This window comes from Grus americana, chromosome 1, assembly GCF_028858705.1.
Source record: "Grus americana isolate bGruAme1 chromosome 1, bGruAme1.mat, whole genome shotgun sequence".
Lineage (NCBI taxonomy): Eukaryota > Metazoa > Chordata > Aves > Gruiformes > Gruidae > Grus > Grus americana.
The window spans coordinates 80,609,063-80,634,288 of NC_072852.1; the positions used below are offsets into that span (position 1 = coordinate 80,609,063).

General features: G+C 38.9%; 1 protein-coding gene across 3 annotated transcripts in view; it reads right to left on the reverse strand.

The window, feature by feature from the left end:
* LRP6 (LDL receptor related protein 6) overlaps window positions 1–25,226 on the reverse strand; it is a 127,072-nt gene that overhangs the window by 42,450 nt on the left and 59,396 nt on the right. For 2 of the 3 annotated variants that reach the window (XM_054822603.1, XM_054822595.1), the window contains exons 4-7: window positions 20,694–20,890; window positions 19,825–19,956; window positions 10,795–11,191; window positions 10,126–10,297 (exon numbers count right to left, since the gene is read on the reverse strand). In XM_054822603.1, the coding sequence (XP_054678578.1) occupies window positions 10,126–10,297; window positions 10,795–11,191; window positions 19,825–19,956; window positions 20,694–20,890 (898 nt within the window). The remainder of the gene's footprint in view (window positions 1–10,125; window positions 10,298–10,794; window positions 11,192–19,824; window positions 19,957–20,693; window positions 20,891–25,226) is intronic. The other variant, XM_054822607.1, reaches the window with a different exon arrangement.

A 25,226-nucleotide genomic window follows, 5' to 3' on the forward strand; every position in this document is an offset into this window, starting at 1 on the left:
AAAAGCACCTATCATCACCCTCTGAGTGCAGCCTGTGAGCTAATTCCCTACTCATCTCACAGACCACTCACCCAGTCTGTATCCTGACAGTTTGCCTAGGAGGCAGCTGTGGGAAACAGTATCAAACGCTTTGCTGAAATCCTGGTAAACAACATCCACTGCTCTCCCTATGCGGACACAAAAATGTTCTTTTGTTGTAGAACATTATCAGGTTGGTCAGACGTGATTTGCCCTTGGTAAATAAATCCATGTTGACTTTTCTCAATCACCTCCTTCATTTGGCTTGTGATGGTTTCTAGGAGGTCTCATGCCATTACTTTCCCAGGGACCAAAGTAAGACCAATGGGCCTGTAGTATCCTGGGTGCTCTTCTGTGCCTCCTCTTTTGGATGTAGTTATAAATAATCAGAGTAGCTAAGTATCATGCATGCTAAGCTCTTTCTTGAGATGACTGCAACAGAGGATGTCAATAATCGAAAATTTATAATCAATGACTACTAACTCTGTATCTTCAAAAAAGTACAGATTACCTACAGAAATGCAATAGGCCTCTGTGACGGGCTGAAAGCCCCCAGCTACACTACAAGATGTTGCCAGAACTTTATTTCACAAGTACACACACATCAGTAAAACAAAAAGCAAAATACCCCAAACAACTTAATCTGGTAAAATCCATAAAATGCTCTAATTTCCGACACAAACATCTCACAACAGGAGATTAAGGATAACTTAAAAATAAGCCCTGATTTTAAAAACTGACAGCCAGTTTTTGGACAGAGACGTTAGCTGTCTACTGATTCCTGAATTACAGCACCTTTACCAGTACCAGCTTCCCAATCCTCAGAGAGGCCAGGAGACCCCACTTTATATATGGGACCTCAAACACCCTGCTCAAGTACTACTGTCATCACTGCGCCAGCCCTACAAAATTTCCAGCAGGGACCACAGCTGGAAATGATCTCTCCCCACTGACTGAAAGGAAGGATGCAATTGTAGCATTTATCTTCCTGTTAAAGGATAAGGAATAAGAGCGTTCTGACTTGGTGGCAATGCTTTGCATGTCACGTGTCACACAAATGCAGAACACGCTAGCTTGTTATTTCCTTGGTACATGTTGAAATACACTCTTAGATATATAGTTATGGTTTACCTGACAGCATGAAAAAACCTCCAGCCATTTGGCAGAGAAACGTCACAGAAATAAAGGTAAACTCTTCCTGAGCAGACCTTAAACTCTTGAGTCATTCTAATGGGTTTCTTGCAATAGTTTGAAAGACAGAAGAAAAACATCAGAAAGCATTACCACCTTCACAATTTCAACATGGGTCATGCTAATGCACTCTAGGAATAGATACAACTATAAACCAATGAGGTGAAAAAGTGACTTTCCCATGAGTTTGATCATTCACACTAATCTGCGTAAGATGATTGCAAAGAAGTATTACTGCAAGAGAGCTGTGAAATACTGAATTCAATACACATATCCCATATATTTCAATAAACCACGGACAAAAGATCTTGAACAAGGCCTGTATTATACCTGAAATAATTTTGGAATATTCTAGGTTTAGGCTCAGTTACTTCAGCCCTATTATCCAATGATAAATACTTCCATGTGCTGTTTGTTTGATGCAACACATACTGACTCAGTTCATGACACTGCTAATCAAGGATACAACTGTTCATCTTCCACCTAAACGTACACGACTCTTACTATATCAGAGAAGTGAAAAACAACACTAACTCATTAAATTTATTTGGTTAAGGAGAAAGTGAAAACTGCAGCAACATCTCTCTCCAAAATAACTCTAAAAGACAGACAGAACGCCTTCAGAACATAACATTAGCATTTTTTCAGACTGGGTTTGAGAACTATGTATTTTCAACTTGCTTCTTTAAGCAACATGAACAGACCAGATCAGAATGACTTTACGGCTGCAGTAATATCATACAATTAACATATGTATCTACTATAAAACAGCAGCTCTAAGACAGGAAAAAAGGGACATCTTGTCTAAATTTCCAGTTTTATTAGTCTTCCCCTCTAAAAAAAAGTCCTGATCGACTACAACCTCTTTGACTGAGCAATCAAAACTTTAAACTCAAGACAATTATTTCGTCAGTGTCATTAACTTACTTTTAACAGCATTTTCTCTCAATTCCAAAAATGTTAAGGAATGCTTTAGATATGAAATGGGAAGCCATCTCTTCACTGCATTGAAATCCCAAGAAATCAGAAGGGATACCTGGAACTCTTTACATTTGCTTCAGAAACCAAATGCCTCCAGCCAACTCTACGATTTCTTACTGTTAATTGTTTTATAATAGCCATTACCAATTTCTAATTTAACAGTTGCCCAGCACCCTCAATTTCCTTTTGAGCTCTAATCATTTTTCCAAAGAATTAAAAATATATTTTTTCTGAGCATGGATAATATTCCTAATAGGACTGCAGTGAAGATAAATATGTAAAAACAGAATAGAGATTAACTTTGTAAATAGCCCTTTCTATCATGCTACTGACACCGTTATAAGCTCATTTCTTTCACAATAGGACAACTTTCCTAGCTCGCTGATCAGTCACTGCCAACAACAGAGTTGTTTTCTCAGCGATGGAATTTAATTTTAGAAACAATTGGTTGGATTTTCAATGCAACGGCTCAAGTCAGATGAAGCGACAAGCAGGCAAGGAAAGGAGTTTATAACCATTGTGACAATCAAATATGACATCTCCTAGGCAGTCTCATGCAATACAAAAAAACCCCCTGCATTAATAAAGAACAGGCTAAGACAAAAAACTGAGCAGAAATGATGAACAGGATGAGAAGACATATTTTCACAGGAAAAAAAGAGGCTACTCTGAGAAGATGCAGCGGTAAAACAGGTGAATAAAGATGCTCAGCTATGGAAATTAATTTTGGTACATTAATACAGAGGATGGAGTGGCAACAGTCAGATGGTGTTCTGTTATGTGGGCATAGGCTATGGAGGTACAGACAAAGGAAGCTAATTACTGTGATTTTGCAACTTGCCACTTGTCAACCAAGTCCTACGAGCAACCATACACAGGCTTCGCAGGAAGCAAAGGAGACCAGCCAAGACCAATCTGAACCCCCACAGTGGTTTGGGGGACAGTTTTTCAACATTAAGTTTGGCAACACAACTTATCATGCTTTTGCACATGGGCAAAAGCCTCTATTTTCTCCTCTTCCTTCCCAAGGTACTTTCTTTCACTACCTTGCCACAGGAACTTCTTATTTTTAATTTATTCTCTACCCAGCTTGGTACTTTCCAGACTCCTCCGTAAGCAACTATCATTGACTTTTTCGTAGAGGGAAAAAAACGTGGAAAGTTTTCTGCTGTTTTGGCAAGTCCAAGTGGTTCATGGACCAGTCCAATGAATGACTTGGCCAGTGCAAAGCTGGGGAATGCCTCTGGGATACTTTCCACTTTTGGTGGCAGTAAGCTATTAAGTTGATTCAACCACTCCCTTTGCTAATCACTTCAATTCCAAGGGTCTCTTCCTATCCAAAAGCTTGGGTTTTTACCATACGTATTTACCAGACTAATCAAATATATTAACTTTCCTACAATCCTTTTCTAAAAGACCTCTGCAAAGTTACATCATCATGAATGGTATCAGAAAAAAAGTTTAGGTTAGTACTACAAAATCTCAGAGCAAAATAGAAAAGCCTGTGTGAAGAAAGCTGAATAATTAATTGAGAGGGATCACAAGGTCATGTGAATGCTTCTGAAGAAGCCCAGGTCCAAGATCAGTACAATCTTTTTTGTATGATAATGCAACTAAGCTTGGGAGGAAAAAAAAAAAAGAACATTGGAGAGTAAGGGATAATAGCAGACTGACAGACAGCACTCAGCTAAATCAGAAAGGCAGAAGATAGCTCAATATCTCTTCACATCACTCCCCAGCTTGCTTTCAAATATTAAGTATGTCAGACTCAGTGATGTCAGATGATGGCTCTAGTTATTTTAGTTTTAGGGATTTTTGTGTTTTCCCTTATGTAACCAATACTGACTGCCAGTAGAGGCTTGTTACTGTCTAGATGAGACAGAGTAAACTAAAACACAATTTCCTAACTCTGATGGGAAAAATCTAGGAAGCACGTATGACACATTAGTGGGGCCCAAAGGTTGTACTTCAGTCAGCTCCATGCTAGGCCACTGGGAGCTGTAAGGTTTACAGGGCTATCATTAGCAAAACGGGACTGCTCATCTGTAAGCAAAGCTTGTAAGAAACATCTCTGAATTTCCAACGTGAAAAGTCACAGTCAAGCTGCACAGTCAAGCAACACCAAGTCTGAGAAAGGTATGCTTACTACTAACAATAATGTGCAAAAAGGTTGTAGAAGCCAGCTCAAATGTGTCTTGAGTGTGGGCAACTGCCTCTGACATGGCCACTCCAGGCTCTCCTTAGACTTAACAAAAACAAATAGGTGCTTTTAGAGTAGGACTCATCCAATCTGTTTGGAATATTTACTGTAGGATAAAACAAGCCACACCGCAGAAGTGCTGATTTCTGACATTGTCTATAAAGGCAACATAAGCCAACTTATTGACCTGAAGATCTCTACATCTTATTAGACGAAAACTACCCACAGATTTCAGGCAGAAATGCAGATCTATGACACAAGAACCACTTTAAAACTGAATGTCCAAGTCTTCTGTAATACCGCCTAATTTTTAGGGCAGGAATTTAACTTCTTAGAAAAATACTATGCTTGGTACCCAGATCACAGAGTCAGGTTAGTGCTGGACAAAAGTGTGGCTGTATCTACCCAAAACCTTCCCTCGGTATCCTCTTTCTGTGCTGGGAACCTCTCCCTGTTCCATTATGGTGACAGTCTGTTGATAGCAGATGCCTCAGGATTTCTCTGAGAACTCGTCAGCACAAGTGGTTTGTAATGGGTGGCTCAATAATCAAACTTTTCACATTTCAGTTTATTTAGATATTCTCAATTTATCAAAGGCAATAAAAAGTTCACATTTTAATGATCCCAAATTGAAACTGGCATGGATGTTTTAAATATGTTTCTTCTTTTTTACTTTTATATTAAACCACTTTGAACAGTTGCAAAAGGTACAGGCCTAAGTGACAATTCTGTTGTACCATGCTCAAAGTCAAAGCAAAGAAGGAATTTAACTTTTTTTTTTTTAAAAATAACAAGCTTACAATGCCAGGTGCTGGCTCAGTGTTAACGGTCTACAGACAAGAGGCCACTCTTGTTCTTGTATTCAGCTCTTTGACAGTCAGGACTAATATGCGATCTATGGCTGTCGTTTGTTTGCTTTGTAATATAGTTTTCCTATCTTGGTCTGCATCATGACATTTAATTCTCACCTAAGTTCATTCAGGTGTTCAAAAGAAACCTCCCAAATGAAAATTATACAAAGTATAAACTTTTTTTTTTTTTAAACAAGCCCTTACTTTACGATTTATTTCAAAAATTTATAGTTTTTCTTAATGCAAGCCTAGCAGGTGCTGGACATTCTCTGACAAAGCAAGCTTTAAATTTCTGAAACTAAGACAGAGGAGAGGGATCTGCCTCTACTACCCTCCGAAGCACATACTTGTTCTTTGCTGAAGTTCCCAAGTGCCACAACTATCCAAGCCAGATGGATAATGAATTGTGACCAAAATTAAATAGCAAAGCAACTTGAAATATATTTTTCAACTATCTTATTTCTCATACCTGCAAAATCTTAATGGACGTACACAAAAGCAGCTGTGTTCAACAGCTGGGAATTCAATGGTTTCTGCTTCTCTATTTTCAAATTTCTGCTTCAAACTAAGGTGGATGAGGTAGGATCTGTAATCAGGCTTACAAGTCATCAGCATTTCACAATACAAAGACTAATGCTATGAGACAAAATGTCTCAGTCAGAACATAAATGGCAAATACTTCGAAAACAAAATTTCCTTATTAGGGTGGCGGTAAAATTGAGGGAGTTGTCATCAGAGGAAAATGTAGCCCTGCAATTTCAGGATTAGAATATGAATTAGAGCATTCTCTAGATGCCAAGCTATTAGCTCCTGGGTCAAACACAAAAAGGTCCTCTCTGTTCAAGATTTTTGTGCTCAAAAAAGTCTTAGCAGCATCCGCTTTCTGTTGTCCAACAAGGCTGGGTTCTGAAGACTTGTATATACTTGTGCTGAAAAACAGCAGGATATAAGACTTTCTATATTAATCATGAGGATTAGAGATGGTAATGCCAGGCACGGCTAATAGATTTGGGAATGCAGAAACATTTCAAGTTAGAGCTGCACTCAAAAATCACTAAATAATGGTTTGATCTGTATAGGAGGCAGAGAGTCCTTTCTTTAAACTCACCACTAGTAGGTGTAAGTGGGTATCATCTCTGACTGAGAATGGAGAATAGGAAGGAAGATGAATAAAGAAATATGAAGCAAAGACTGAAAAATTGTGAAAAATCAGCCATATCATCATTATTTCCTCTTAATGCACACTTCCACACATGCACTCAGCCATTTATAATTGCTTTATCAATACAGGCTTTGCTGACTATTTTAAATCCAACCTATGCCTTAAAACAGGTAGCGTACGTGCTCAGAAGACAAATATTCACTTGAGCAGGAAAACATAAGACCAATTCAACAGAGCAGATCATACATTTTTAACCTCATAGCACGGCAGGAAAATGCTTTAAACCTGTAGCAAGTCAATGAGAAATCTTCCCTACTGGTAAGCACAATAGCAGCCATCCATTTCAATAGAAGTTTATCAGCAGTGAAACCTGACCGAGATAAATGACGAAGCTGTTGAGCCACAGCCTGCTTCTGCCTGCTGCAGGCTGCCAGATAAAATGGGAACAAAAGCTCCCTGCTGTACCCCCTACCAGTCTCCATTAACCCCTGCTGATGCTTTATTATCGTCTGGGGGCTCCAGAACAGCATAGCACGAATCAGTGTGTAAAAAAAAAAATAATAAAAGCTCATATGTGGTACAAACAAACCAGAAACATAGCTTGCAAGACACATTCATTTTGTTAGTGCTGCAATTAAATAATGGTTCTGATGAATTCCACATACTAGAAAAAAAAAAAGAAAAAAGCACAACGTATGTAAAATCATGTATAAAAAAAACTACTTAAAAGGCAATAGAGTGCAAGTACACAAACATGTTTCTCCTGCTTTTACCCCCCTCCCAAATATATACAAACACGTAAAAGCAAAGCAGGGACCAGACATATATTCTGATGTCTTCATGTCCAATTCCAAGTTTCATCTTTTGATTCTGTCACAAATATCCTCTCTGTTGCACCCCCTCCTGTGTCCTTTCTCCAAACGTAAGTTTAATACATTTACTGAAGGTCAAAGCATCTTCTACTAAACTGATATAAAAAATGGATGGGAAGGGCAGGGAAAGTGTTACAAATCTCCTCAGGATTCATGGTTGCCATAGGAGAGAAAGGCAGTGGGAGGAAAAGGGAAGACTTGAAATGTTAGTAATATTCTAGCTATCATAGGTTTAGACAGTGTCATCGCAGCCTGAGATTTCTGTAGCCTACCATAAGAAAGTCAATCTCTAATAAAAGATTACAGAGAGGCCACACAAGATCCTGGGGAAAATTCACTAGTATTCATCAGTAAAGATACTCACCACTACATTTGCATTACTTAGCACATTAGAGGAGGGGGAAAAAAACCCCACAATCTACTTGAAACTGAACCATTCTCTTGGATGAACACCCCCTCTTCATCCCTACAGAGCCTTTCCATGCTTTACTAACTACAGAAACTATACTGAACTCACACTCTGATCTATCACTATCAGAGATCATCGATTTTCAACCCATTTCTGCTCCTCTGAAGTGCAGTTAGCAAGCAGCAACATTACATCTAAGGAAGATGGTGAAGTTTTTCCTAAAGCTATTCCAACAAGCTAAAAGAATTAAGACTCCCTAAGACTTCAAGGTGTAGAATGGCCTCAACACAGGAAAACAGAGAGGCTGAATGGGTTCCACCCATCCCAGTATCCTGTCTTGGAGAATAATGAAAACTTACACTTACAGAACAGCATCATAAAGCAAATACATACTGAAACTTTTCAAGAAGCCTCTTTCATTCTACAGCAATTTACAGTTCAGTGATTTGTGGTTCAGAAGGCAATTCTATTTTCTAGTAAACTGCAGTGGAATTACCTTCCACAGACTTACCCAGTCTTCCCAGTAACACATGTAAGCTTTTAACATCCACAACCATTTCCACAACTTAACACACACTGTTTGAAGAACCATCTGCTTTTGTTTGTTCTGCACCCATCATCACCTGTCAGTATCATTTACAAACACCAACTTCTTTTATCAAAAAAGGTGTGTGTGGGGAAGTCCTGGACACCTTATACATAATTTTCTTGATTTTATAGATCTCTGTCACATACCCCTAAATTAACACCTTCTGCAATAAAAAAAAAATCCCAACCAAATCCACAGACAAAACTAAAATCCAAAAACACCAAAGAAAAACTGTGAGAGAATTTCTTCTCTGTTGCTTTAAAGGTTTCAGCCAGGCTTTTTCAAGATTTTCTGCACACTGAAAAAAGTTAACAAATGTTAATTCTTTATAAAAAGCAGCAACAGTAAAATCATAACTAACACTTGGAGCCTCATAGGAAAAAAAAAAACTAGGAATTCTGAAACCTTAAGATGATAAATCTTCTCTGATGCCCTGCATAGATGTTAGATGACAACCTGGAACAAAGTAATTCTGCTGGCTCACATTGGTTTAAAAACAATGGAATGGAAATTGTCCCGGCAGACTTTGTGCCAGATCAGATATCTTCCGTCCTGCCACAGACATTGCAATGTTGGCATAAACATTATATCATGTGTTCTAGTCAGTTTGACAGAATTGCAGCAGTGAGCTTATGCCTCATCTAGATGAAAATTTCTATCACAAACTGATCCAGCACTGAACAGAATCATTATTAATGAACTATGGTCTGAGTCAGACTGAAGCGCATGAAAAAATCTCAATGTTTTGACAAGCATGAGAGTGGACAATGCCTAATTTTCTTTCTACAAAATACATTCAAGTCCAAGACAGTATCAGGGCTGAAGTGCTCAATCTGTTATAAATAAATCTCTAAGTATAGCTAAGACTCTTCTTCCCCTCTTTTCTCAGAGTTGGTATAATGTTAGGTGTATTATAGACTATAAATCCTGTTTTCAGGACAAAGAAAACTGTGCTCCCTGAGGTTCTCCAAAGGAGTGCTTCAAAGCAACTCACCTTGCAGGACTGGAGTTACTTTGCCTCCAAAGGAGAACAAACAGTTATGTGACCTTTCAGCACAAGACTATGACTTCACATTGACTCATTTGAAGTTAAAAATAAATAAACAATTTCATAATGCTAGAGAAGATGTTGTGCCTAATGTGGTAAGTGGTGAAAATTATTTGCAATGGTAAGGATTCAGTAAGGAAAGATATAATTCATCAAAAGAATGCTAAACCTACTAGGATACAGCAAAGGTAGATAGTGCTATTATGCACCAGGTAGTGGCTGAGTCTTTTGATAGTAAATTGAACAAATACTAAATAACGCTACTTTCTCAAAGACTGACAAAGAGATAATAAATGTCAAATTTGTTCCATCAACATTATATAACAAAACAAACACAAGATTTTTCAATGTGGGAGAGAAGAAAAATGGCATTTTTGTTTTCAATTAAGAGTTCCAGCAGAACATACCAGAAAGAATGGAATATCTATTCCCTTGCTGGAACCCTTGTAAAACAAGGAAGATGCAAAATATAGAGGATTCTTGGGAGTACAAATAGTTTTATATGAAATGAGACTTATTTCTTTAAAATAGGTTCTACTTGTATCTAAGCTGAGCAGCACAAAGAATAAAAGATAAATTTTTTGACCTACAAACATTACTCTAATAATTTCCATATTACACACAAAAATGGAAGAATAGCGAGTAACTTGCCCAAAGACAGAGAAGAAACTGAATTGCTTAAAGCACAAATCAACCATTATCCCCTTGTCCTTTTGAGATACATTAGCATTTAAAGACCTAGAAAAGTAGAGTAACTACATTCTATGACTCCATGGAATTAAAAATGCAGGTGCAATTACAAACCTCTATTTTGTCCGTTTTGGCATCTCCCCAGTATATTTTGCTTTCTGCATAATCCAGTGCTAGCCCATTTGGCCAGCCAAGAGAGGTATTCACCAACACAATTCTGTCTGAGCCATCTAATGCTGCCCTCTCAATCTTTGGGATTTCTCCCCAGTCCGTCCAGTACATGTACCTGCAAAGGAAACAAAATCTTAAGAACTCTTATTGATCTTTCAATATTCCCATAGCTTCTCCTTGACTACCATTCCCAAAACCACACTGCACACAGAAAAGTACATTTCTAAGCCAAATATATTTCCTTACCCATGTAAGGATGCCCAAACCATTCAGAAAGCATTGACATGTAAACATACTGTCCCTTTTCACAAAGCTCTTATATCAGTCTGCTCAGCAAGACCAGTGCTATTAGCTACAATAAACAAACAGGTCAACACAGTCCCCCAAAATATTTTTAAGCAGAAGAATAAAACCTAAAGACACATAAGATGACTATCCAGGTAGTCAAGAGGAAGGAATAGTCCCTGTGCCTCAGAGCCTTAACTTTCAAAGAATCCCAGTATTTTCATTTTGACAACTCCGAAGTTTATCATTGCATCTGCATACAGGTAGACAGAGGTATCTTCTTTACATGACTAATATTTAAAAAAATGCTCACGAACAGCTGCTTACCCAACCATGGGATCCAGCACAATAGCTCTGGGTTCTTCCAGGTCTTCCGATATCAAGATTTTTCTCATGGTCCCATTAAGCCTTGTAACTTCAATACGATCTGTGCCAGTGTCAGTCCAATACAGATTTCGGGCAACCCAGTCCACAGCAATGCCATCAGGATGTGCGATCTGTGCTGTGACAACAAACTGACTACCTGACCCATCGATGAATGAGCGGCGGATGGCCCTAACTTCATCATCTGTCCAATAGATGTATCCTTCCAGAGGATCAAAGTCAATAGCGATGGCATGACGGATGTCCTCCAGTGGCAAAACGATGTCTGTAAAATCTGGAGTGTCTAAGGAAATTCGCCTCAAATCTGTCCGGCGGGCTAGAAGCAACAGTTCAGTGGCACCTACATGAACAAAGCAAAACCACAACCATCTTACAAACACTGTGCAGTAATGCTGTAAATAGTGAACCTGATTCTGCACCATTTGGTACAAGCTAGTCTAGCTACCTTGAGTTCACAGGACCTAACCAAACTGATGGGCACCTGCAGAGAACTCCACACAAAAGCTTCAAATGTGAGGTTATTCTTCTGTGGAACAACTCAGATGTGTTTATAGAGAAAATTCAGTGGTCATTTCCTTGTCCAAAATGTATTATGTTGGACATGTTTTCTTTCCATATCATTCCCTCCAAAGGTACTGCAATAGACTTGCAGTGACTATGCTGCTATTTTATGCAAATCAACAGATGGCCTACAGGCTCTTAGATAAAAAAAAAATTATATAAATAATTTACTGACTGCTGTTGTTGGTATAGGGGACAACCATGACAAACAAGCTGCATGTTTCAACAACACCCTTAGAAGGGGAAAAATGTAACACAGAATGCCACAAGTAAATCTCCTGTGAGAAACTATTGGAGGAATCAGATTTGGGAACCGACAACTGTCCAGCAACCACACAAAGCAGAAGGGCTGTCAGCTTCACCCATATTTGTTGAGAACAAGCTCACTGAAGACATGAAGATAAATAACAGTGTGTCTTATAAAATCATTCTGAACCAAAGCATACAAAAGCCTTGCTGGCTTTTAGGTCAAAAGTCAGAATCACAATAAATAACTAAGATCAGCTTGCACTACAGAAAATGTTTTCACATAGGGCAACAAAAGCTGTATAATGGTACATGTGCTGGGCATCTGATCAATGATAGATGTACTTATTGTCTATTCTAATTCATTCGCATTTCATTTTCTATTCGATGTCACTAGATTTCAGTGTAATGAAGGATAAACAACACCACACCCCATTCCAATTAAATTGGCTGATCAGTTTGGAGTCTCAGGGAGATAAGAGCAGCTCAGGCCCCAGGGAAGCCTGAGCTAAGGTGAAAAATGTGTGCATCCTAAATGCAAGGAAAGTCTGTTGCAACGGCTCTCCTCAAACAGTGAGGGGAAAGGGTTTGGCAGGGACTGATGCAGGTGTGAGGACAGAAGGGAGGCGGGGAAAAAAGGCTGGAGGGAGGTTTAGGAAAATAAATGCATCAACACTGCAGTGAAAAAGAGGCATCGCCAAGCCACATTCTGTCCATATCTTGATCTTGAAGGTATAAACAAGGGCTAGAAGACTAAAAAAGCAACAACTAAAGCAAGAATTTTGGTGTCTAGTGCCGAATTTCTTTTTAAAAAAAGTCAGTAATAGTTGTTGGTGTTAGATGAAACCTCACTGCACGCCAAACTTTGGAGAGATGCCAAAGCAGCCGTTGCTTCATTTACAGCAAGTGACACAGTAAAAACATCTAAGACACTTTCACAGTGCTGCAAGAAACAGCACCTTTCAACAACTGAAGTTGAGAGGGAATATTATTACAAGTGTTCCTGATTGGCAGTCCAGAAAGGATTAACATCAGTTTGGGGATCCTCTGTCCTAAACCACCTTGTGTTCAGAAACACATGTACACACTACTCAATTGTTCTTCTAGTGAATAACTCCTATGCATTAATTAATATCAGGAAGGGGGAACCTGTAATTACATGTCTATGCATACTTCAAAATAATGTAAAGCACATGACATAGTAAATGGGAAACAGGCATGTTAGTAAGATTTTTTTAGAATGACGGAAGCAACTAACCTTGTCACAGCAGTCTATATATACATCTGTATTTGTTGCTACTAAGTATATCAAACAACTCAGCATTAAGACTCAAGCATTCAGCTGCATTATGCTCATATAAAGTATTAATACATAAGTAAACCCAACTATTTACATTCAAGTAAGAAAGAAATCCCTAATACTTTCTTACCAACTTCATAGTCATTTATCCAACTTACCTTTTAAACACAACTATGAAAATCATATTAAAACCCCCAAACAATAATTCCTTTTTAGCATTATCTAGTAAAACTAAGGTTGAACAAATGCACTAACCTCAGATGTGTAAACAGTTAGAAAGCTATATATAGTCTACCATGTACAGAAAAAGTGTAAGGTATAATTTAAAAATAATACATGTGCTCTAGCTGAAGCTGACAGTCATTTTGAAGAACTAATGCCAGGTCCCCAGAAAGACTCGTTTGAGTACAACCATTCCTTTGCTGAAACTCACCCTTAAAAATTGACCAATTGACCTTCCAATTCTCAAAGACAACCCATTTCAACAGCTTCAGTATCCTGCTTTCGGGTTGCAACACTGTTGTTTAGTCAAATAACCCACTGTGTCTAAGCTTTACTTCAGCATTTGGAAATGACTGGCTTTTAGCTAACCCACATTGCACTCTGGATCTCTGAGCTAAGAATTTAATGGTCTTTATCTGGGGCCTTGGCTCATGTTCCACCTCCTACTCAAACACCACCCCCTACCCCTCCAATCAAGCAATAAAAAGTTTAAAGCTTACTTTAGAGCTATTACCCACCCATCTGTAAACCGACACCTCAGTTGCTTGCTTAGATCAACAGTCATTCTGTTCAGGAAAAAGAAACAGAGTAGAGAAGCATCTCACCTCAAGGTAGGCTGAGGCAAAGATCACTTTGAATGCCTTCAGGCTTGTCCTGACAATAGCAAAAATAGCAAATGCAAGAGCTGGGCACATTTATGGACTGATCCCATTACTACCTTGATAGCAGTCAAGAAAAAAAGGCAGTCTCAAAACAAACAATTTGCACTTGTGGCAAACACCAGCTGTACAAAGTTTACCTGGCTAGACACTGATCACCATTCAGTCAGAAGACTGCTCGAAGTCCTTGAGGTTGCCAGAACATAACAGAATCAATCGACTTTGTTCGCTTCTAACCCAAAGACCAGTTACGATGCAAAAGCTAAAAGGTGACAGCAGGATCTCCTGACTTCCTTCACTCTAACTCTCTAAGAAAAACCCTGCCTCTAATGATAAGCATGACAGAGAACATCACAGGTATGCAATCATATTTCAAAAAAAAGACTGAAAAGGCAGGAAAAGACAATGCAGGTTGCATGCTGGCACAAGTCTTTTTTTTCTTTTTAATTTATCAGCACTTACTGGGAGACTGAAATGAGCCACGACCATATAAAACACCTCAAACCTCAACAGGCTTAAACGCTTTCCAAAAGGTGCTTCAAGGCTGCAAGCAGAGCTCTGACTTCAGCAGGCATATGCAGACCTGAGACAGTTTTTCCTCTAGACACCTCCGACTGCACATAGAAGGATGAAGCGGCCTAGACTAACACACAGAGGACTCGGAGCTGAGTTTATTGCCCACACTGCTGTCTTCACTCTCACTACTGGCCATCTCTACTGTACCCAACACAAGCATGCCTGTAGACACAAGTGCATCTTGAATATAGTGCTGCATTTGAGGGCACAGACCACGGGGTAAGCCGGGGTGCATGCTCATTGCCTTCAAACCACTGTGCGCAAAGTTCCCTCACAAACACTTGCGGGCTGAGTTAAGCGTATGGCTGTCCCATACTTAAGTCAGGTCCTTCTGCTTACCCCCTTGTGCTGCTCTCCCCACACAATCCTAAGTGATCTTAGCAAAACATAACTTATTTAAAAAAAAAAAAAAAAAATCAACAAAACAACACACCCCCCCAACCTATTCAAACTGGAGACCAAGCCCAGGATTCTTTTTAGTGGTGCCTCAAGTGGTGGGGTATTCAGGATAGTTAGCAATTTTTCTAAAATCAAGTCCCTTACTTAAGATGTCTAAATATGGACATAAAAGCTTTACTCCAGACTCTTATTTTTGAGAGCTTCAGCCTACTTTTATTAAACATTTTGAAAGCTGGGATTACAAGCTCACGGATGGTGCATTACATTAGTCCTGGAACTAATACTTTCCTCAAAAAGTCACTATTAAAAATCAAAATAATTTAAATCTATGTGCTAGCTGAAGTCAAGGGAAGGGGGAGAAAAGGGGAAAGAAACAGAGTGAGCGTGCAGATATATGCAACAGCACAGATTTAAAGTCCAATGTCTAATGCCCTACTAACCCTTACAATTAATTACATGTTCTCAATGATATACAGGCCTCAGTCATTTGTAAGTTATTGAACTTTAAACCATCAGTGGTTGCTGAAGTTAGTACAGCTACACAGATACATGCTTAGGAATTCATACATAAGAAGTGCTAGATCTAGGACGTGTATAATGCATTCTCTGTATCTGAAAAATCAAGATTATTAGTACATCCTCAATAGAATTACCACACATTTGACTAAAATATTTCTTTCCTAAACGTCTTTCCCCAGTTGTAAAGTCACTATTGTCAGAGAATCCCAATACTACAATACAAACAAGATTTTTTCATCTAGACAAGCTCAAACTTGAAACTACAAAGGCAAAAGGACATGTACCTGAAATTAATCATATTTTTTTTTCTTTCCTTTAAAAGAAATGAAAGACTTAGGGTGCCTAATTAATATCTTGATCTGTACAGTCAAATCAGGATTCTGGCTATTCTTGACAAAGCAAATTTCCCACTGAGCAGCCCTAAATAGCAAAACAAAGTACAAATTTCTAATCACTGCCTCCAGGGCTACAGAGGAAATAGGTTGTGAGCGTCCGTGGGCAAAATAAAGATTCTTTTCCCGGAAGAGAAAGGAATGGCCAAAGCAAGGCTAAAATGAAAGTCTGAAGCAGTGCTTTTTCTTCATGAAGAAACTCGCATTTCCTTGCTCAGCTGAAGTCACCATTAGTTTTCTCAATATAACTCATGTATCCATATTGATAGTTAACAAATGCGGGAAATAACTAAAATTTACTACAGGCAAAGAGAAGCTGAGCACATGGTCAGAGACATCTTTGAGCATTAATAAGAATGTAACTCAATGACAAACTCGTAAGACAAACCTAAATTTTCTTATAAAAATTACTATCAAACAGATAATTTAAACATCGCACTGCTGTTCTGAGTTTGGCAGTGCCTATAATACTGAAAAAGAGAAACCCCAATATGTCCTGCAGAAGAGGACAATAAATTACCAAGGATACAATGACAGTAGGTAGAAAGCTCCCTGGTGGAAGTGCCTGGGTGCTCAGACAGGACTCTTTGCTTTGGACATTACTGACCAAGGAATAGCTGGCCATGAAAACTGCTCATTGTCCTCTTTTTCTTTGAGAGACAGGGATTTACAAGCTTTTACTTAGGCAATGGGGGAGCTAAGAGCTTGCTACAAGCCCACATCTCAGTTAACTATTTTGTTTTGTAAGAGGAATAGAAATTCAAACATGAACAGCCAGCCAGTATTATAAATTATTAGAAAAATAACTAATTTTATTCCAAGTTATCACCCTTTCCTGAAACACTATGGAGCAGTGTTTCTAAATGGGGGTGGGCGCGGGGTGGGTATGACATTCATAGCTCTCAGAAGAAATGATAAAACTCCTCTAAGGTGTGATGAAAAAAACTACAAAAACCAGAGAAACTAACACTGGGAGAAAGGGGAGGGAAGAAAAAATTTCCTATAAACCAAGATTATTCAAAAATGCTAGGTTGCCATGGAAACTGCTCAGGGAGGGTCAGCCAGCCTCACCTTTGGCTGCAAGGATCATCTGTCAATGCCAAAGCACTGCAAACACCACAAACACGCACTCAAAATTCACCCATCAAAATCTTTCCCGTCCAGGCTGGTGCTCTCATCAGGGCAGCATGAAATGAAGTTCTCTCCTCAAAGAGGCTCCTTTCAGCATGAAACAATTTGGTTTAGGAACAAGTCTGATTTTAGTCTACTGCTAGAAAACAAAACCATCTTAAAGAACAGAAACTCTTAGGATTATTTTTCACCTTCCTTCACCTGTAAGTTACCCCTCCTTCCCCCAAAGTCATGTACATGTTCTAATTGCAAACAGAAATTTAATCACTCGGTGTTTCAATCTGTTGCGGCATAATAGATATATACGGAAACGATCCAAGGTAAAAATGTTCAGTTCTCAGGGTTCAGCTCTATTTTCACTGCAGGGATAGTAAACAGGCAAGTACAAAGGGGAAAAAAACCCCAAACAACCAAAGAAACCAGAACCAACCCCCCCACCCCCCCCCCCGAAAGAAAAAATAAATTTACTTCCCCAGGGTAACTGAGCAGCCTAAGAAAGGAAGTCAACACACAAACACATAGAGATTTACATGTCAAGATCTAGTCTGTGGCTAGTCTGGCTCTGTTCGATTACCATGCTCTCCTCCCCTCCCCAAAACAGTAATTGCAGCCTTTGCAACTACGAGAAGAAGTTCCAGTGAATGTCTGCCTTGAAGAGCTCTGGAAAGTTGTAGGTCACTCACAAAAGACCTCAGCCTGCACCTCATTTAAGTAAGGGGACCGAAAAGCCAGTCAAAAATATTTTATTATTTTGGAGTAAACTCATTTCTAAATGCTGAACCTGAAGCTCCTTCATACTCCTCCCAGAAGTTAACTTCAATGATCCTGTGCAGAGCTAAGTGAAACCAATGGATCTGATGCATCATTTGAGTAGGTTGTTTCACATGGGTTATGTGCTAAGTAATTTCTATGTCCAAGTACCAGTGGTATGCAACAATCAATGAGCTAAATAAACACAGACTCAATTTTCTCCCCCCCTCCCCACCCATTTTTCTTCTTGAAGAGGCAGGGGAAGTGTTTTGGAAAGATGCAACAGCAGAATCGTGGTTAAAAACACAACGTTATATTGACAAGCGTCAGATAAATGTTCTTGTCTAAAGTTTTTTGCATACAGATGGACAATGTCCTGTAGTAAATCAGTTAGCAAAATTTCTGATAAAACAGGAGCTATATTTTGTGAGCCAAATAGACTTTACAGCTGACTGGAAACATACAATTTGGCTTCCCATGTGTTCAGGGAGTGGGAGACTAGACCAACAACTATAAATTCAGACACATAAGGAATGGCTGAAAAAGTCAACTGATGATTTTGAGTATCTCTGCATGAGAAGTTAAAGTCCTTTTAATAAGGTTTTTTGGGGGGTTAATACATTCCTCTACTTGCCTTGGGTAATCTGAAACACTAGAAAGGTGCCATGCAGCACTTCGGCACAGGGCAGTTAACCTTGCAGGCACTTCTGTGAAGCAACAACCTGTTCCTTGGAACATGGCACGTGGGGAGCAAAGAGACACAGCCCCTCTTGCCCGAAGTCCCTGGCCCTTTTCCTATCAGCAGGAAGTCAAAGGGAAGCAATTTCTCTCTCTTGATCTCCCCAGGGCTTGTTCCAACTGTTGTCCCTAGTCCTTCAGCCTCTGCTGCCTTCCCTTTCTACCTCTGCTTGGCAAGTCACCAAACCTTCACCCCAGTACTTTTTCTGCAGCTCTGTTTTTGGAAACATGCCTGTATTGGGTAACAACTGCTTTAGCTATCTGCTGCCACAAAGGAGTTTATCTGTGCGTATCAAGTATTTTTTTTAAAAAACACATGAATTTGTGTCATATTCTGAATAAATATGACCAACCCAGAGCAGTATTATTAATGCTTGTTCCTTGTACTGGCAGAAATGGAAGAAAAAGCATCTTGTGCTTATATTGGTAAATTCTTACAAACAATCCTGCAAGGCTAATTTGGGAGCTGCTTTTGAGTTTTTCACATAAAAGCAGCAATTTATTTTAACAAGGCTCACACAGACACAAATAGCTACACAAAAATAATCAACAGAGAGCATGAAATAGCACGAAATTAAAGGAAACACTGAACAGCAGCTGAAAAGCCTAGAAGAATTTTTTAAATATAAAAAGACAATTTAACAAAAAATATTTCTGTATATATTTTAGTCTATTTACAGTAACTTCTGCTGTATCTTTCTGCTTCTTCCTCCATTTACCTTTGTCACAGAGAGATGATCTGCATAAAAGATGGTTATTTATGAGCAAGCTAATTATCTCCCAGTGTTTATTTTGATCCTGTTAATGTATTACAGCAACCACAGCACAACACCACAAGACCTATACTTAGAAAATGTAACAATTTAAAATCATATATGTTAGCCCACAATGAGACACTAAAAGCAGTTTTGGGTGAGCGCTTACAGCCCAAAGTCTCAATCACGTCTTGAGTTTTAAGGCTGAAACACTGTCAACATCTCTAAAAACATGCCATTCTTTTCAGTTACTCTGTACAGATATAGGTGCCTAACTTTATGCATGTGAACTGAAAGAGATTCCATGCGTATGTGCGTATAAGTGGACATCAGATCTTAAAAAAAAAATTGTGTTAATTGTATAATCCTATTAGCCAAATACTAATTAACGAAAAAGAATGTTAGAAACATTTGAGAGACAACAGAGGAGGTAGGTATCATTTTCTCTAAGAAAGGGAACCACAGAGCCCCCAGAAAACTTGCAGGGAATTAGCGACAGAGACAGAATTGCAATGCAAATTTTGTAACTGGAGGCAACCTGCCCGTCAGCCATGAGACTCTTTTTTTGAAAAGTAGAGGGCATTTTCCAATCACTTCTATCTGTACTGCAAAAACATGCATGATTTCACAATTTGCCACCCTATATAGTGAAGCTGGAAGAACCGCTTTCCCTCCAAAAACTACTTTGTGCTTAATCTAAAAGGATTTTTAAAAACAAAGCCTACCATCTTTGCAGGTCTTTCCATTCTCAAGAAGTTTCACACCAGTGGGACATGCACACTGATAAGAGGGCTTGGTAGGAGACATCAAACACAAGTGGGAGCAGCCACCATTATTAATTCCACATGGGTTTGTAGCTGTTAAACATAAATCACACAGATTAATGCTTCTGATAATGAATGACCTCATCTCATGTGTTAAGACACATACGGCATTTGAGTGGTAGAATCGGTGGCAGCAACACAGATTAAAGAGGGAAATGATAAACACAGAACAAGGAAAAATTAATTCCAAGTGTTGAGTAGTCGGGTATTTATGGTACCAAAATGTATGGATGTTGAACGTTTCCTTTCTTGGGTAAGTAGCACTTAGCTCTAAACAAGAGCCTTCTTTCAGCTCTGCTCTTATTTTCACAAACTATTCAACACCTCAGTGCTGAACGTATAGTAGGTTGTATATATAAAAACAAAATGCAAACGCAGTAAATTAACACAATGGTTAAGACAGTGGTTATTACACAGAGCTAGTCTTGCTTAATATCATCTGCCAAATTAATACTACTTTCCATTCAGGAACTACTACTTGGAAAAAGTAAAAATACCATGTTGCCTGAAGTTATGGCACATGAAACAGAAAAAGGAATACAACAGGATAAATGTGGCAGGCAGAAAAAAAGCAAGAGATGTTTTTTTCCACTTAAAAAAAACAATGTAGAGAATATTTGGTTTCTCTTTGGGTCTTTTTCCAAACTCTGCATTGGAAAAATTGCATCATGACGTGAGTGAAGCCACCCACTGCCATACAGAAAGACTAATTAAGATTTTTGCAAATCAGTTCCAACTTGCAGTTAAAAAGAGAAAGCAAGACAGCTTACCATTTGGCTGCCTCTTTTGGCTGAAAGCATGGATATCCATGGGAGAGAAGATGTTGGAATGTATTTCACGCAGGTCCTCCCCGGAGTACTTGCTGCAGGCCAAGATCGAATGCGTGTTCCAGTCAGTCCAGTACAACGTGTCCCCAAACAGCGTCAAAGCAAAAGGATGTGGAAGGGAGCCTTTAACCACTGCTTGCCTAATAGAGTACAGGGAAGAAAATGGATGCTCATCATGCTGTCATTTTGCCTGGACATAGGTTTTGTGAAAAGAAGTTTTACAGTGTAAGTACTGTTGATCACAACTTTCTATTTATTTATGGGGAACAAATAGAGTGCACCCACTTCGGGGAATGATACGGGGGAACGACACAGGAGTCCTGTTTCCAGGCTGTCTACCGATGCTGAGATGGCCAAGAGATGCCAGCTGAAATCCTTACATAGGTCTGTGGCTATTTCTTAGCACCTTTTAAACACTGAATACCTGTGGGGCTGTATGTCACCATGCGCAAGTGGGGAGAATGCCGGATGACTTTATGCAAGTCTGACTGCTACCTGCTGATACACGATGTCCATCATTTTCAGCCTCAGCAGATTTCAGACTGAGACAGCATTTGGTCAATTAGCAGTCCATCCATCTCTTCCAGTTTCGCTCTTTCCAACCATCAGAAAAATACTCTAATGGCAAATAGTTTCACTATAAAGAAATCCTTAAAGTTACTTTTCATTATTCATTATTATGATAATTATTAAGCTATTGTTTTTATTATAAGCAGTGCCATTAAACAGAGTTGTACTGATCTTCTGCCATGGTAATGGTATCATTTCTGAGCAAACTGGGTCACCGCCTGTCTCCAGGTTCATAAACAAAATTAAAGAGTATACCCATATATTTTATGTATATATACAAACACATGCTCATTAGCCATCACAAAAATGCAGCACAAACATTACTGAAGACAGTTTTTCCAGGTTCTTGTGATGCAGAAACTAATTATCTGTACCCAGGTTCCTCAGAACTGGAATTAAGTAGCTCAATTCTTATGGTTGTTTTATTCAGAATCATAAAAAAACCCCAACACCTTAGGATGGAGAGGACCCTGGAGGTCATCTGGACCAACACCCCACTCAAAGCAGGGCCACACAAGCATCATTTACACAAGCTCTTCTTTCCACCTCCTTTCTTCTTAACCGCGTGGGTGCACACACGTTCCCATGTACACAAGCTCCCACTGAACAGTGGGGATCCCCGTCCCTCTCCGGGACTGAAAGCATAAGGGATTGACACACAGCTCCTACTACTCCTTCATATATAGGGTACGCTGTGATGATCAGCCTCCCAATTTTCTTCTTGCAGAGAAGAGAGCCATTATCTGTATATTTATTGAGAAAACACCCCCACACTGTATGCATCACTTTTGCAAAGAAGTCTTTAACTGAAGTGGTTTAGTAGAGGACAAAAATACTCTTATTTTCCAAATATATTCTGTTAAAATATAACAGAAGAGTATATTAAAGCAAGAAACTTGAAGGTGTCTTCTGCCAATGATTCCGAGTACAAAGAGACTGCAGTCATTACCGCTCTTTCACCTTAGCTTCTGGAAAAAGATGCATTATCTTTAAAGCTTCTATTTTTTTCTGCTCCCAAGAAAAACACATACATTCCCTTACTTGTCACTCCAGTGTTCCAATTCTACACCAAATAATTTTTTCTATTTCTTTATATTTTGCACTCAAAAGTAGGACATACTTTCTTTTCTTTCTTATCTCTGTCTGGAGTCAGGTATATATTTGCTTCTAATTAAATGCACCAACTAAGCATCTTATAAAAGATTATTGTAATATAATTTACAGCTGAAACCTACCAGCCAAACAGTGAAGCCAAAATGACACAACATGCTCCCGCACCAAGAATAAAGGCATTCTAATTCTGTAAACATTTTTACCAACCCCACCCCCAAACCCTAAATGCTTTCAGATTTGAATAATTTTAGTTTATAGCAGGTTTGGAGACTATCTAAGTCTTTATGACAAATTTATAACATTTGTCATATGGGACAGTAGCAATAAAAGCTCTCACGAATACCAAACATGCACCAAAGACAGCATTCCCATGCACACAAGAGAAGCAACATTTTAATGAAGCATTCTGACTGCCTTGTTATTTTCTTAAAAAAAAAAAACAAAAAAAAACCAAAACCAAAAACAAACCAAAAAAAAAAACCACAGAGGAATTTTAAATGTGTTTAGTACCCACCATTCCTAGAGGGAATAAATCTTTGAGTACAATAGATACTGTTAGATATGCCCAACTTTCGGACAACCATCTATTCATATGACAATGTGTAAGGTGAACTGCGATCCTTATTTAAACCAGCCCTTATCTGGAGAGATGCAGGAGTACTTCATGCCGCCGCACTGTCAGCCACAGCCTTGAAGCGATTACTCTTAAACCTGTGTTATTTTTCTCAGCAGATATAAGGTACTGTCACATGAAAATGGCTTTGGGCCCAAACACGACAGCACGTATTTCTTGCATCTCATTAAAATGAGTATTATCAGTAACACATGCTCCATATCCCTTGTTTCCAGCAAGCCATTACAAGGTGATAGCTCACTTCCAATCAGCAAAACCAGCAGGGCTTTTTTTCCCCCTCAAAAAACGCTCCACAGGCCGCGCCATCAGCCTCGCTGAACGGCAGCCATATGATGTGTCATCACAGAAGCAGTAGCTAAGTTGTGCTAAATGAGCCTCCCTAGCTCAGCACCTCTGCAGCCCAATGAAGAAATGTCCTTCTGACAGCTGCTGTTGAAGCAGTAATGCCTTAGCGTGATCTGCATTAGAAACTGCAGAGCTCTGGTTTTGGCACGTGAGAAGAGGGGTTCCGACTTCAGCCTTGATCGATTATTTATTAAATACACCCAGGTGAATGAAGGTGACCAGAACATCACCCATAGCACTCAACTGCTGCGCACGGTTGACAGGAGTGGGAGTTTCCTACCTACAGGGTGTTCCACAAGCTCCCACGCAGGGTCGGGGAGCAGCCAGGTCTCCACATTTCTGGCCTCACTAAGAAAGCCACTCACCTGGGTACTAGGTACGGTGCTGCAGGTGTAATTGGACTGACACGACCTGACAGCTCTTTGGTGACAACTACCTTCAGCCTCTATGTTATCAGCCCAGGCTTGACTGGAACAAGCGATACAACAGCAAAAAAGCACTACATCCTATTATCCTTCACTAAGCTCTTAAGTTCCTTCAAACTGCTGTACTCCTATCATTAGTCTCATTAAAAAGAGACACCAGAGATGATGAAAAAGTGAGAGATGAGAATAAAGAGTAATGTTATTTGTTCAGGAGGTATCTCTAGGGCTTCAGCAACATGCAAATTGGCTACATATTAGAAGGCACTAAGCACACGCTAACTTTAATAATCTTCCCTGTGCTAGGCATATAATTACACAAATTTGCCTTAAAAATCTTGATGGCAATTGACATTTAAAATGTCACAATCTCTACTCTGTTTAGTTGGCTGGGAAAGAAATGCAGAAGGGGACAGCAGAGAAGGAAAATGGGAAGAGAAAGAGAGAAAACAAGCAGTTTCCACAGAAATTAAATTCCATCTGTGCCGCGTATCATGATATCCTAAATACAGCTATTTATAGTATCATCATGGTAATCAGAGATGCAATTACAATAAAAACTTATTAAAGAGTTTTCTACTGCCTGAAGACGACGTAGATCCAATTGAAATACATTCACCTTTGTTCTATTCTTATTCTGCCTATGAAATACTTTGTGAAGATAAAGAAACCAAATAATAAACAAGTTAAAGCAGGCATTACAAAAGGGGCTACTGAACTCTGAAATGGAATACATACATGAAAATTCATAGACAATCTATCCAGTTTTATACTAACAATGACAAAAAAGCTCTTGCTTCAGGATAATATGCATTTCAGACAAAGACTAAACTCTCTTGAAATAAAAATTAACAGTAAGATGACCAAAATCCTTTATCACAACTAGGATTTCCTTGGTCTGCCTTTATTTCTTTCAACTAATACTAGCACATTCAAATCCAAAACTAGATTATAGATATGAAATTTAAGAATTCTTCACACAAAAAATAAGCTACCAAAAATCAAGGTAAGATGAATTTAAAATATTATCATAATTGTTTTTTTCCCCTAGAATTTTAACATAATATTTTATATCCAAGCATAATAGCATTTCTGCATAAAAATAAACTTTCCATTAACCAAATTCCTTCTATTCTGGCTGCATTAGTTTTCTAGTTTCAAAACCCGATCACATCGCCTGCAGAAAACCCGGCGTACTTTAGGCCTCCTGGCCTGTACAATCTCAATCTGTGCTCAATCTCCATATAAAAATGTAAAGACCCATCTTCTGAACCTTGCTTTTAGTGCTCATCACGTTAACAAAAGCATATAAAAAGACAGGCTTGCATGAAGCAAATTACAATATTTTACACAAAATGTTTCCCTCCATCTGCAGATTACTTAATGCCTGAA